General features: G+C 47.9%; 1 protein-coding gene across 1 annotated transcript in view; it reads right to left on the bottom strand.

Annotated features, from left to right (window-relative positions):
- TMEM132B (transmembrane protein 132B) overlaps positions 1–13,573 on the bottom strand; it is a 351,155-nt gene that overhangs the window by 200,153 nt on the left and 137,429 nt on the right. The window contains exon 2 of the mRNA XM_046025794.1: positions 7,648–8,539. Within this exon, the coding sequence (XP_045881750.1) occupies positions 7,648–8,539 (892 nt within the window). The remainder of the gene's footprint in view (positions 1–7,647; positions 8,540–13,573) is intronic.

Below are 13,573 nucleotides of genomic sequence, written 5' to 3'. Positions count from 1 at the left end.
TGATTTTTTAAAAATTACCACATTCAGGGCATCTGGCTGGCTCAGTCGGCAGAACGTGTGACTCTTTATCTTGGAGGCACGAGCTGAGCCCCATGCTGGGCACAGAGCTTACTTACAAAATAAATGAATAAACAGACACATTTTTACAAAAATCACCCCACTCTAGGCAAGAAGCATTGACGGACACTGAGATTTATAAGTGAAAATATAATGTAAGGAAGGATATTTGCATAGTCTCACAGTATCTTCCCAGATGTTACGATTCCTAACTACAAGGGCAGGAAAGCAAGTTTCCCGTGAAGAAACTGGAAAAAAACACCACTTCAGCCAAGTGACCAACATCAGCATCACTGGCAATAGGACACAGCGATGTCACACACCTCCACTAGGACACACCAAGGACACAGCCCTTCGTAGGCTTTCCTGCCAAATATGTACATCTTCAACCTAAATTGTGAGGAAGTCTCAGGCAAACCCAAGCTGAGGAACACTTTCAAAAACAACTGGTCAGGGGGTGCCTGGGTGGTCAGTGGGTAAAGCCTCTGCCTTCGGCTCAGGTCACAGTCTCAGGATCCTGGGATCGAGCCCTGCATCAGGCTCTCTGCTCGGCGGGGAGCCTGCCTCCTCCTCTCTCTCTGCCTACTTGTGATCTCTCTCTCTGTCAGATAAATAAATCAAAATCTTTAAAAATAAAAATAAAAAAATAACTGGCCCGCATGCTTTGAAAGCATCAAGGTCATGAAAGAGGACCCCCCCCCCAAAAAAAAAAAAAAAAAGAGAGACCAGGGAGCAGAATTCAGCCAACTAAGGTGCTATGAACCCTCTATGCAATGTGGGACCCTGCACTGGGTCCTGGAGCAGATAAAGGACATTATGGGAGCAACCAGAAGTTTTTAATAATGCCTGAAGGTTGGTTAATAATTTATACCGACGTTAATTTCCTGGTTCAGTAATTCCTGCTGTGATTGTGTGTGATGTTACCATTAGGGGAGACTACAATTTTTGTGACCTTTCCCTAACTCTAAAATTATTCCGAAACAAAAGGTTTTAAAAATAAATGAAATAAAATTTAAATATACTGCATTCTGTTTGTTTCCATCACGGCACTTAGCACAGGTTTCAATTATGTATGATTTTGCTCATTTGCTTGTTTATTATCTCCCTCCACTGAGAATGTGAACTTGAATTTGAACTTGAGGGAGCATGAACCCACTCTCTGCAGCATGTGCTCAAGCCCCTTGGAAAGAAAGGCCAGGCTGCAGATGGAGAAAACTCACTTAGGACTTAGTACTGTCTTCTTACTGTAATTGATTTTCATCACACCCTTTCATCTGAACACGTTATACTGGTTTCTATTTAAGGTGGCAAAAGTCAGCTTTCTTTTTTCAATGTATTTTTATACATTTTGTGAAAGTGACTTGATCTGAAGAAAAATAGTAAATAAGAAGTGCAAGAAGAGGGCGCCTGGGTGGCTCAGTCGGTTAATCATCGGCCTTCAGCTCAGGTCATAGTCTCAGTGTCCTGGGGGGGCGGGGGGTGGTATCAAGCCTCATGTGGGGATCCTGGCTCAGCAGAGCCTTCTTCTTCTTCTTCTCCCCCAACCCCCGCAGCTCATGCTCACTCTCTCTCAAATAAGTAAAGTCTTTTTTTAAAAAAATGCAAGAAGGCACACAGCTGTGATTTATCAAGGGATGAGATGGCGGTAGTTAATGTGACAAAAAGATCCCAAAGATGGTGTGTGAATTACTGAAGTTCAGGACATAGTGACATAGCCCATGTAGAATTAGAAATGATGAATCAGTTCTCACATTATAGGCAAGAGGACACTCTTGCCAGAACTGGAGCCTCAAAGTGTCCCAAACCTCAATACTTCCCAAACTCTTATTTACATGAATCACAAATTCACACAATCCTGACAATTTATATACTCTTTGTCGAAGAACAATGCCTTGGAATACCTCCAAATTCATTCATTCATCCAACAAATGTTTCCTGAGCACTCACTCTGTGCCAGGCACTGTTCTAGATCCTTAGGAAACATCAAAGGAGACAAAAATCCCTGCCTCACAGACCTCACATTCTAGCAGGATGAGGTGAACCAGTAATACTGATACATCACATCACTGACAAAAGTGGTATGTTCAGAAATCAGGGCAGGGCGGGGGTAGTGGAATGGGAGCCCAGTGTTGAACGGGGAGGAGGCTGTGTCCTTTAGCACACTGGCCGCTGTTGCTGATGCAGTGAGTGGGAGAGTTGTAACAGACAAGCTCAAGGAAATGACAGAAGCAGACCATGCAGGGCCTGTGGGCCAGTGGAAGGACTCTGGCTTTAGCTCAAAAAGAGACTTCAAGGGGAAAGGAAGGAGGTCGGGAGGCTCTTGTTGGTGTCCTGCCGAGAGAGAACCCTGGCTTGATACCTGGGGTCATAGCAATGAAGGAAGTTTTATTCTGGATATTATTAGAAAGGAAGAGCCCCAGTGTCTGCTGTCATTCATATGTAGGGTATCAGAGAATGAGAAAAGCCAGTCATATTTATTAGGTGTTGGCCTGAGCAACCAGAATGATGGCACCAAATGAAATAGAACAATGAAATAGAACCGACTGGTCCAACAGTTTTGGCTCAGGTCATGATCCCAGGGTTGTGAAATAGAGCCCCACATTAGGCTCCATGCTGGGCATGGAACCTGCTTAAGATTCATTCTCTCTCTCTCTCTCCCCCCCCTCCCTCTGCCCCCATCCCTCTCTAAAAAGGAAGGAAGAAAGGAATGAAAAGGGAAAGAGAAAGGTGAATGGAAAGAGGGAGGGAGGGAAGAAGGAAGGAAGAAATGGAAGAAGCATCTGAGCACAAAGGTGATGCTTCATAGTCACTTAACGCACACAGTGTCCCCATCTGCAGGTTAACAGGGAAACTAGGCACAGAGAGATTAAGTAACTTTCCCAAGGTCACACAGTTGGTATGCAGCAGAGCCAGGATTCGAACACTGGCAGATTGGCTCCAGAGTCCATGATCTTAACCCCTGGGCTCCACTGCTTAACAGGATGGAAGGTCAGCCAGACAGGTTCTCTGTGTGAGCTGAGAGAGAGTTATTTTAAAAGATTTTTATTTATTTATTTGACAGACAGAAATCACAAGTAGGCAGAGAGGCAGGCAGTGGGGGGGGGGGGAGAGCAGTCTCCCTGCTGAGCAGGGAGCCCAATGTGGGGCTCAATCCCAGAACCCTGGGATCGTGATATGAGCAGGCAGAGGCTTTAACCCACTGAGCCACCCAAGCGCCCCGAGAGACTTATTTTAATAAATCAGACATAAAGTTTTACAGGATCTCTCTAAGCCTCACATCACAACAATGCGGGGAATAGGAGCCAGGAAACTTTAATAGTATTTTAAACTTTCTTGGAAGTGCAACAATGATCTACCTGAGTCCAGCCCAGCATGGCCTTGCCAGCAGCCTTCATTTTACTAGCCCTTTGCCAAAAGGCTTTTCAGTGCATGGTCAGATTCTGATACTAATGTTTAACAGAAACTACTTTGGTATTAGAGAATAACCAACTCAACTTTGTTCAAATTGGCCCCAATACAATATGCAGTCTGAAGCAGTAAAGTGACATGTGAAAACACACACATCTGTCCCCTTTCTATACGTCTTTGGCTCTGAAATTCGATCTCAGCAAATCTCGTGCACACTCACGCTTTGATCCAGGGCTCCACATCTGAGCCAGAATGAAATGTCGCATTTCATTCATAAAAGACATGATTAAAACAGACAATCAGTTATGTTGGGAGACCACACATTTCCCTAGGCTGAAAAACGGTATTTTAAGAGATGGTATATACAAATGGACAATAGCCAGACCAAATGTAATAATAAAACTCCGACACACCACCTTGTAGCAGTCAGGACAAAGAGCCAGAGCACGGCCTCTGCAGTCATCAGCCCAGAAAGGTCTGAACTTGGCGCAGGACTGCCAGTGTCCCTTTTTATCGCCTCTGCTTCCAGCTCAGGGCCACGCAGAAAAAGTCATCACATAAGATGCTCACTCCTTGTTACCCTGCCTCTGGCCTCTGCATGCCAGCAACCTCTGACCCAAGCAGACCTGAGTCTTCCCTGCTTTCCACTAAGCTCCCCCACTCCTGCTTGCCCTTGAGTCTCCACCAGACGCAAGTGATGGTGACTGACTCCCTAGGCGTAGCCAGCTCTGACTAAATAGCCTCTGTGTGTATTCGTTCAGGTGGCCTACAATTTCCGTGCATTTCTCTCTGCCCATGAAATAAAGCATGCTATAAGGAGCAATCCTATCTAGGAGAGCATGAAGGTAAGCAACTGGAGGCTGGCCGGGAAAAGTTCAATAGGTGGAGACTGGCCCCCATCTAGACATGCAGAACAACCCAGAAGAGTGGTTTCGAGCGGCAGCTCCTGATGCATGAATGCAGACCAGGTCCCAAAACCAGTGCCTCCCCACCCCACAACTTCAGCAAGCAACCCCTAACCTTTCCAAGTCTGCTTCCACATCCACAGAACCAACATGAATAACACTTCGTTCGGTGCCCCGCGTGTAAATAAAGGGTTCACGCAGAGCCCGGCACAGGGACACACAAAAATGTAAAGCCTGAGGATCTCCTCGATGACTCAGCCCCTCAAGCATCGGACTCTTGATTTCCACAGACGTCATGATCTGAGTCGTGAGACTGAGCCTGGTGCTGAGCCTGGTGCCTACTTAAGATTCTCTCCCTCTGCCCTTCCCCCACTCCCTGCTCATGCCCACTCTCTCTAAAACAATTAAAAAAATAAACACAATTCTTTAAAAAAAGTAAACCTGCATTAATAGTATCAATTCATACACCCTAGCACCCTAACGCATCAACTATAGTAAATAACTGCATCAATTCCACCGACAGTGAGCCTGGCCCTCTCCTGCCCTGATTTCCTAAATGATGCCAGTGGCAATGGGGCAGTCTCACTGCCTGGGATGCCGCCGCTGGTCGTCTGGGCTCCCCGGACACACGCAGGGAACGCGGTGGTGACACCCGCCTTCGGGGATGAGACTCTAGCCCCTCTCTTAGCATTGCATCCCCCTTTTCTCCAACGGTAGGTCAGGAGCCTCACAATGCAAGCGCCCGCAGGAGCCGGATGATGACCCAAGGGGGAGAGGAAGGCCGGTGTGCGACACCGGCGATGCCTGGGGGCGCAGGAAACCGGGCAGGGTGTGACGCACCCCTCACCACAGCCAACACCAAGGTTAGAGCGTAGCCTTGCTCCTCAATCTACAGGGGAATGCCAAATGCGCTGACACACACATGCGCGCACGCATGCACCGCCCCCCACACGCACGCACACGTGCGCGCGCACATGCACGCACACACGTGCACGCATGCACCGCCCCCCACACGCACGCACGCGCACGCGGCCTGGATTTCACTATGGCCGACATTCAGCAAACTCTAGACTAGACGCTTGTCCTCCGGGGCAGCACCAAGGCTCCACAACTGCAGTTGAAACAAAGGTGTGCGGACATTCCTCGGGTTGACCCGCCTCCTCGTGGTCCCTCTCCATCTCCTGCCCCACAGCATCAGAGCCCAAGTGAGAGTGGAAAGGCCCAGGAGACTCTCGCCAGGAGGACACCCTGAGGACGCTGAAACCAAGAAGCCCCGTGGCTGCTCCTTCCTACTTCTTCACTGGTGTTGACAGTCCGTGCTTGATCTCCCCGGGCGGAGTCCGAGCGAGAGCCCACTTCAGCTCTCACATCAGCTTCCACAGGAGGGAACCGGACTCGGGGGTTTCTGCCCCACACCATAGTGACACCGCGGGGCCTCTCCAGTCTCCATGTGGGCTCCTCTTCCAGCCTCCTCGGCCTCCCCCTCCCTAAATTAGCCCCCCAGCTCTGGCATGGTTGCTGGGCGCGCACAGCCTGGGTGCGGCAGCTGCCCCTCCTGTCCTCCAGCCAGGAAAGAGGCTGGGAGGGAATGAAGGGCCCCTAGAGCCTTCCCAGAGCCGGACCGCCTGCGTGCACACCCGCCGCTCCGGAGCTGTGCAGCCTTGCGCAAGCTAAGGAACCTCTCTGTGCCTCAGAAAAATAGGGATAATAGTAGTACTCCCCTCCTCGGGTTGTTCATTGCTGGAATTCAGTGAGTTACTGCATGTGAACAACTTAGAAACGTGGCCTGGACCATTCTCGGTCTTCGGTGAAAGTTAGCTAGTACCATTTATACCATTTCCCTGGCCCGAAATGCCTTTTCCAACCAGGCTCCAGCACTCCCCTGACCACCACACCATCTTTCCCCAAACTTCTCACCCAACAATGTTCTCTCTACACCAATAAGTTAAGTGTCAACCACGCCACCTCACAGGGACATGGAGGGTCTGCCAGGAGTCCTGGGCTCAATACTGTTAATGATGTCTGCCATGGCAGAGGGACAGCTAAGCGCTGCAGTAGATTAATAATGTCTGTCCAGGCAGAAGGCACACTAAGTGGTATGAGTGCAGAATCCATAGCTTTGCGATTCTTGGTCTAGAGCAAGCATCTGGTGCTGCCTTGTAAGGAAGGAATCTCTGCAGAGCAAGAACAGGGCTTTGGACCCCAGACCCACCACTGGAGTGACTAGCGCAGGACTGGGTGCAAACTAACTTCTGGCTCAGTTATCACCAAAACTAACTCCAGAGGCTTCAAATGGGAACTGGGCTTCCTGCTGGCTTCTAAACCCACTTGGGATCTGCCGGAGCCTCGGTATCCTATCAAAGGCCCCGAACGAACACACTTTGTGGCACATCAGCCTCCCTCAGAATCAAAGGGACTACACTGGGCTTATGATTAATTCCGCCTTCTCACCTGCAACCAGAAAAACAAGGCTCACGTACATAGCACCACCACCTCAGCATCTGAGAGCCGGGAAAACCGCCACAGGCTAACACTCGGGGACGATGCTGTTCCAAGACCTTCACCAAGTTGACTGATACTCACAGCAACCCAAGACATACAGCCCATCATAATTCCCATCTTAACCATGAGGGAACAGAAGCCCAGAGGTTAGATGATTTGCCCCAGGGCACACAGCTGCTATGGGCAAAGCCACTGCTGCGTCCCACTGCAAAGCTTTGTGAGCAAAATAAGCTAAATGCAGGTTTGCCCCCCTAGCACAGACTAGTAACACACTTTTTCCAATCCTAAAACTGCATCTTTGTCATACCAAGACTGCTGATTCACCTTACCAAAGGATTCTTTACTGATTCTTCACTTTGATGAAAACCTGAGTGGTCAGACACATTGTCTTGGAAGGCTCTTTCCTGTAGTAGAATTCATTTACAAAGTTTCAACTTACAGGCAGCAAGTCCGGGAGTCCGGGCCAGCAGTGACGGGTTCAGAGTGTCACTGGAGAGCTTACCTGTCAGCCCAAAAAGCTGCTCTCAGAGCACTTTTTCCTGATCCTAGCTTCACAACAGAATGACTTGGGGAGTTTTAGAGAATATAGATGCCCAGGGCCCATGCCCTAATACCCTGTTTCTTGACTATGCCATCTTGCATGGGTCTCTATTCCATGTTTGTCAGTTTCCTCTCAACATGGGATACTCAGCAGATCAGCAACACCACATAACTGCCAATTCATTGATGACCAAAAGTAGATTTCTATTCCACCCAACCCAGCAAAGCCACTTACCTAAGAGTGAAGTGGTCTGCCACAGAGCTGCTGGTCAGAGAGACCAAAAAGGTGGCCGTGTCCCCTTCCCGGACGAGGTTCAGGGGTACTGAGATGACAACATTCTCATCCAGGCTCACCAGGGACCACTTCAGATCGTCTTGAGTTGGGTAGACCACCACACTCCCGATCCTCTCCCGGGCTGGAGGCACCTGCTGGGGGCTGTCCTGGCCGGAGTGGATGTTGTTCTCCCATTTGCCCTCCTCCTCCAGTGGACACTGGCCAGCCTGGTCAGCCGGGTAGAGCGTGAAGAAGAGCTCCATCGCGGTGCCCCCCAGGAGGGCCGGGATCTCCTCCTCGGGCTCCAGGTCCAGCCCAGAGCTGAACCACTCAGGCAGCAGCTCCAGCTCAGCCACACACAGCCCCGGGTCCCCTTGCAGCCGGCAGCTGGCCGCCACTTCCCTAGCCTCGGGGAAGGCAAACATCTTGACACACGGTAGATTTTCCTCGGGGTCACTGTCGTCCCAGTCCATCCCAGTGATGTAAAACAAGGTCTGCACTTTGGGTCTGTTGGAGTAGATGGAGCTGTCCAGGATGTGGGATTTCAGCTTCCAGTTGAAGGGAAACTTCTCCATGTTTCCAAAGGCTGGGGAAGTCAACAAGAGCTCCTGGGGGATTGTCTTCTCCACTGAAAATGGGCCATAGCTGGCATTGACGGTTGGGGGGGTCCTGGCCCGGTAGATAAAGAATGACTCCACCCGCGCCTGCAGACTGGAGTTCCTCGTGACGTCCTGGTTGGCTTCCTTAAGGAAGAAGGCCTCCTCCGCATCAGCGATGTGGAAGCTGGTGGGCAGATAGGTGGGGAGTGAGGAAAACCTCTGCAGACTATCCACGATCCCTCGGCTCTCCGTTTCTGTGTGAGAAAGGAAAGGAAAGGAAGAATAAAGGGCGGGCCCTGCAAAGCCAGGAAACCAACACAGTGCAGTCTGCACCCACCACCCCAGCAAACCACCCCGGCCACACTGGGCCGCCCGTGACCTCAGCACAGGGTTCTACGGGAATCTTCCAAACCAGCCACTGTGGAGTGGGAAGGAGCTCATTTACCACTGATCGAATAGTCTGTGTGTGCACAGTCCCCCCCACCCCACCCAAGGGAAAACATCCCCTCAACCTGCTCTCCAAAGACCAAGTTCAGGGGATCACAGCCCTCTTCACTACGTCGCCCCACAGAGAGGAGGCTGCATGCCTGCAAAGACCACCTGAGCCAGCATTGTGCCATCGTACAGGACTTGCTACTGCTTCCTTGTTAGATAGTTACACTGCTTCCCATCCCTCCCAGACGCGGCATCTACAAAGACATTCAGACATCTCTGTGATTCTGATTGAAAGGAGGGTGATGCTATGGCTCGGCATCCCCACTTCTAGAAAGCTTGCCTTCTGAAATCTGAGCGGGAGTGCACAGGGACTGATCCATCTACAAGAACGATCCCCGCAGCATCATTGTTGAATTGCACACAAACTTGGGAGCACACATGTGAGAGCCAGAATCCCGCTCTGTGGCTTCCTAACTGGGCCACTTGAGCGAGCTACTTTAACCTCTCTGAGCTTCCAACGTCCTCATGTAGCATAGGGTATAAATGTAACTTCTACCTTATTGGGTTATTGTAAGGAGTAATGAGTTAGTAATACAAAGCTTTCAGAACAGTTCTGACACACCCGTAAATATCCACCAGTCATGCTATTGTTACTAGCATTACTATTTCTGGTTGTAACATTCTAAAGGTTTATCAATAGGTGACCAAATAAACTATATGTTTTTACAGTGGGATAACAGGCAGCTGTAAGAAAAATGAAGTGGTGCTACATGGACATACTTGAAAAAACGTCCACAATATGCCACTCACTAAGTATAAAAAATTATAAATTATATGGGTGCCTGGGTGGCTCAGTTGGTTAAGCCTCTGCCTTTGGCTCAGGTCATGATCTCAGGGTCCTGGAATCGAGCCCCGCATTGGACTCTCTGCTTGGTGGGGAGCCTACTTCCTCCTCTCTCTCTGCCTGCCTCTCTGCCTACTTGTGATCTCTCTCTGTCAAATAAATAAATAAAATCTTTTTAAAAAATTATAAATTATAAATGTATCTTCTATAATCCTACTTAGATTTTTTAAGGTTCCATAGGTATGTGTATATAAATGTACATATAATTAAGTTTGTGTGTCTATAGAACCAAAGAGAAAAGGTTTCACTTTTTGACATCTACGTTTCTACTTTCTTTAAATTTTTACAACTATATATTATTTTGTTACTTAAAATATATACATAAACGTGTAGATGTGTTTATATACATATATGTATGTGTGTGTTTCTTTCAAGCAGGAAAACACAGACCCAACAAACTTTTTCAAACTAAAGAGAGTCCACCAGGAACCAGGGTTGGCAAATCAGGCGAAGAACACACAGGGCTCCTTCCCTGCCCCGAAATAATAAATCTCCAACCCTAGAGCAGGCACAAGAAGAAATGCAACTGGGCAGCAGTGTTTGAGATGTAACATTGCTAGAGGATAAAAGGCAAATATATACCAAACCATAGACCCTAACTCCTGGCAAGTTTTTTTTTTTTTTTCCGCAGCCACTACAAATTCTGCAAAAAGTACTTCTCTATTGATTTAATTTTAGGAGCCCCTTTTCAGGGCTGTCCTTGAGATTTCCTTGTCCAAAGCTCTCCTTGCCCAGAGGATGACAAAATTGTAATTAGGAGATTGGGGAAAAGATACAATCATAGAGGGCCTGACGCATCGTTCCTCCGAGAAGGTGTTCAGAAAGTAAGTTCACCACAAAATACTGCATGATCTCACTAGCATGTGGAACCTAAAATAGACAGATTCTTAGAAGCAGAGAGTGGGATGGTGATTGCCAGGGGCTGCGGGTGGGTAGGGGAAGTGGGAAGGTGCTGGTCAAAGGCTAAGTTTCAATCATGCAAGATGAATAATCTCTGGACAGCTAATGCAGGGCACGTGACATAGTTAACAATCCTGTATTGTATACCGTAATGTGCTAAGAGGATGGATTTTCAATTAAATCAAAACACACACACACACACACACACACACACACACACACACACACACGGTAGCTAGGTAGAAGTAATGAATATGTTAATTAGCTTGGTTGTGATTATGTAGACATGAGTATTTCTATCAAAACATCAAACTGTACCTCTTAAATATATACACTTTTTATATGTCAATATCTCAAGGAAGGAAGGAAGGACGGAAGGAAGGGAGGGAGGGAGGAAGGATCTTTTCAAGTGTCACCAATATGGCCAGTCCTTGTCAGATTAATTATTGGAGAAGCAGGGTTATTACCCATCCACTCCTCCGATTATCTATCTAGCTATATTTACCACTCATTTGTCTTGTTTCCAGCACTGCGGCACATTGGGCTATCACGGGGACAAGACAGATGTGATTTCTGCCCCCAAGGAACTGGCACATCTAACATACATGAAGCAATTAGGGAACCGAACATTAACACCCTTTAAAATGTCCATCCCAGAATTCCCCACCTAGCAGTCAAGCTCGGGAAATAATCCAGAGACCAGGAAGGAGACCAATGTGCAAGTAGGTCCGTCACAAGCATGATTTATCAAGGCAACATGCCAGAAGCAACCTAAAAGCCCATCGCGAGGGAAGTGACTGAGTAAATGAGGAAAGCCATACTGTGTGTGTGACCCTGAGCAGTCAACAGCACCATGACTTCAACAAACATTGAGGATCGTGAGAAAATGCTTACGACATGGTGGGGAAGAAGCAGACATCAAAACTCTATTTAAACTATCCCAAATCTGTTTAAAATATATACACATAAGCACAAAATACGTTTTATACTATACATGCTATATATTGACTTTCATGATACAGACACACGTTTCCTCCAGAATGTATCCTATGAATTGGGTAGGATTTGGAGGAAACACGGAGGGGGGGAGATGATTTTGAAGAATTAGCCTCATCTAAAAAAAAGTTTAGCTACTGCCGCCACCAAGGGGCAGTTTGTATTTTGACAATGTCAAGCTCTGCAGAAGCACCATCCCATATGAAATTTAAATTAGTTTTTCTGTTGGTTTATTTCCCCTCTCCAAACCAGGAATTGCAATTCTAGGTGAATCTGACCATGAAATAATTGGCAACAAGGGAACATCTGCCTTGAGCAGCATGACAGCACCCTTCAGTGGAGCAAAGTGGGCGCCCAGTCAACCAAACTTGGGAAGTTAAGAGGCAGGGCCAAATCTCACCTTCTGACAAAATGCCGGGGAACCCCAAAGCAATGTTTAAATTCTGACTTATTTATAAACGTGGAAAAGGAAATTAAAATTATGCAGAGTTTAATATGCCCTGTTTTCATTGTGCATCAGTTCATTTTTTTATCATTTATGTCAATATTTTATACGACTCAAAAATTGATTTACAAGAAATTTAAAGCTATGCCTCCTCTCTTGTTTATTCTGCCAAAGCCTGAATTTTATCTGAAATAATAGTGTGAGGTTTATAATCCTGCCCCACCATAACTCAAGCAAAATGCAGTACAAATTTTGTCTGAGAGCTTATATAGGAAGCCATAAACATCAGCTGGCAGGGCCTCATTTTGTCCTCGAACCAGGTTGCAACAAAATATGATATCCGAATTTAGGAGTATTTTATAAAGCCATGGGACTGTGTGCTGAGAAATACACCCATGGCCTGAGAAGCTACCACCCGTCCCTCTGATCCCCAGACGTCATATAGTGGCCCCATTCTTTTTCCTGTTGGCAGGTAGACCATGTGGCCTGAACTAAGGAGCCCCTATTCAGTCTGCTGGCTTCTGAGAGAACTATTCACCATCCCGTCCGGAGGAGGCGGGCCCTGCGAGCATGAAATGAGGGAGTTCTAGGAGGCCCAGATGAACAGCGCTTTCATCACTCTGCTCCTTATGAGCCAGAAAGAGAGTCAAGCTCAGGTTCATCAAGAACACAAGGTGTGTGGGAGGGATGCTGTGCGTCTTGGGTGGAGAACCTTCCAGAATGAAGCAATTCACAGGGCACAGGGCATGGAGAGGGGAACCCTGGTGGAGTTCACTAACATCGCCAGCCCAGCGTAGTAGCTAGTTACCAATCTTGTGGCTACCGGTCACCCACCAAAGGGTAACAGCCTGGACATTTCTGCAGCTGAATCTCTTTTTCTAATTCCCACAACAAAAGCCAGGCCCACACAGCCAGGTGTAGGAGGCTCTCCTTCCAGGGTGCCAGGTGGCCAAAGTCTTTGAAAAGCACCAGCAAGTCACATTCCTCACTGATCTGTGGAAGTGTGACCCTAACACCTGGTAATTCTCAACCCTGGCTGTGCAGGAGATACACAGGGTAGGAAACATATGAATCATCCCTGGTGGGTATGAATCAAATCATACCCACCAATTTGATTTAGATGGTCTCAGGTGGGGCTGATTGTCTCTGTGTTCCCTAGAGACTCCACTGAACAGCAATGACACCACAGAGAAGACAGGAGCTGCTTTGTGTCTACCCAAAAATCAAGTCCTCCATTGCCTTGGGGGGGGCAAGTGTTGGGTCATATGCCATCAAGTTCATTAAGGATTAGCTAGGACTATAAATTACAGCAAGAGGAAAACATAAAACATAGAGACGTCACCACTTACATAATCCTTGCAATGTAACACCTTACAGGGAGTGATCCTTCGTCTTCCCAATCTTTTGGTTAGGAGGATTTGATTATTGTCCCCATCTGTAGATGCGGAAACTGAGGCGGGGGGGAGGTTCTGTGACCTGCCCAAGATCACACAGCCAGTAAGCAGCAGAGGTGGGATTCCGTGCAAGCTGGCCAGCTCCGGGCAGAGCTCGGGGTCCCAGCCACCATGTTCTGCTGCCACGGGAAATCTCAGCAAGCAACATCTACCC

The sequence above is a fragment of the Meles meles genome, chromosome 12, assembly GCF_922984935.1.
Source record: "Meles meles chromosome 12, mMelMel3.1 paternal haplotype, whole genome shotgun sequence".
Classification (NCBI taxonomy): Eukaryota; Metazoa; Chordata; class Mammalia; order Carnivora; family Mustelidae; genus Meles; species Meles meles.
Note: the sequence above shows the minus strand (reverse complement) of the source record. Positions and strands in the feature narration are given on the sequence as shown.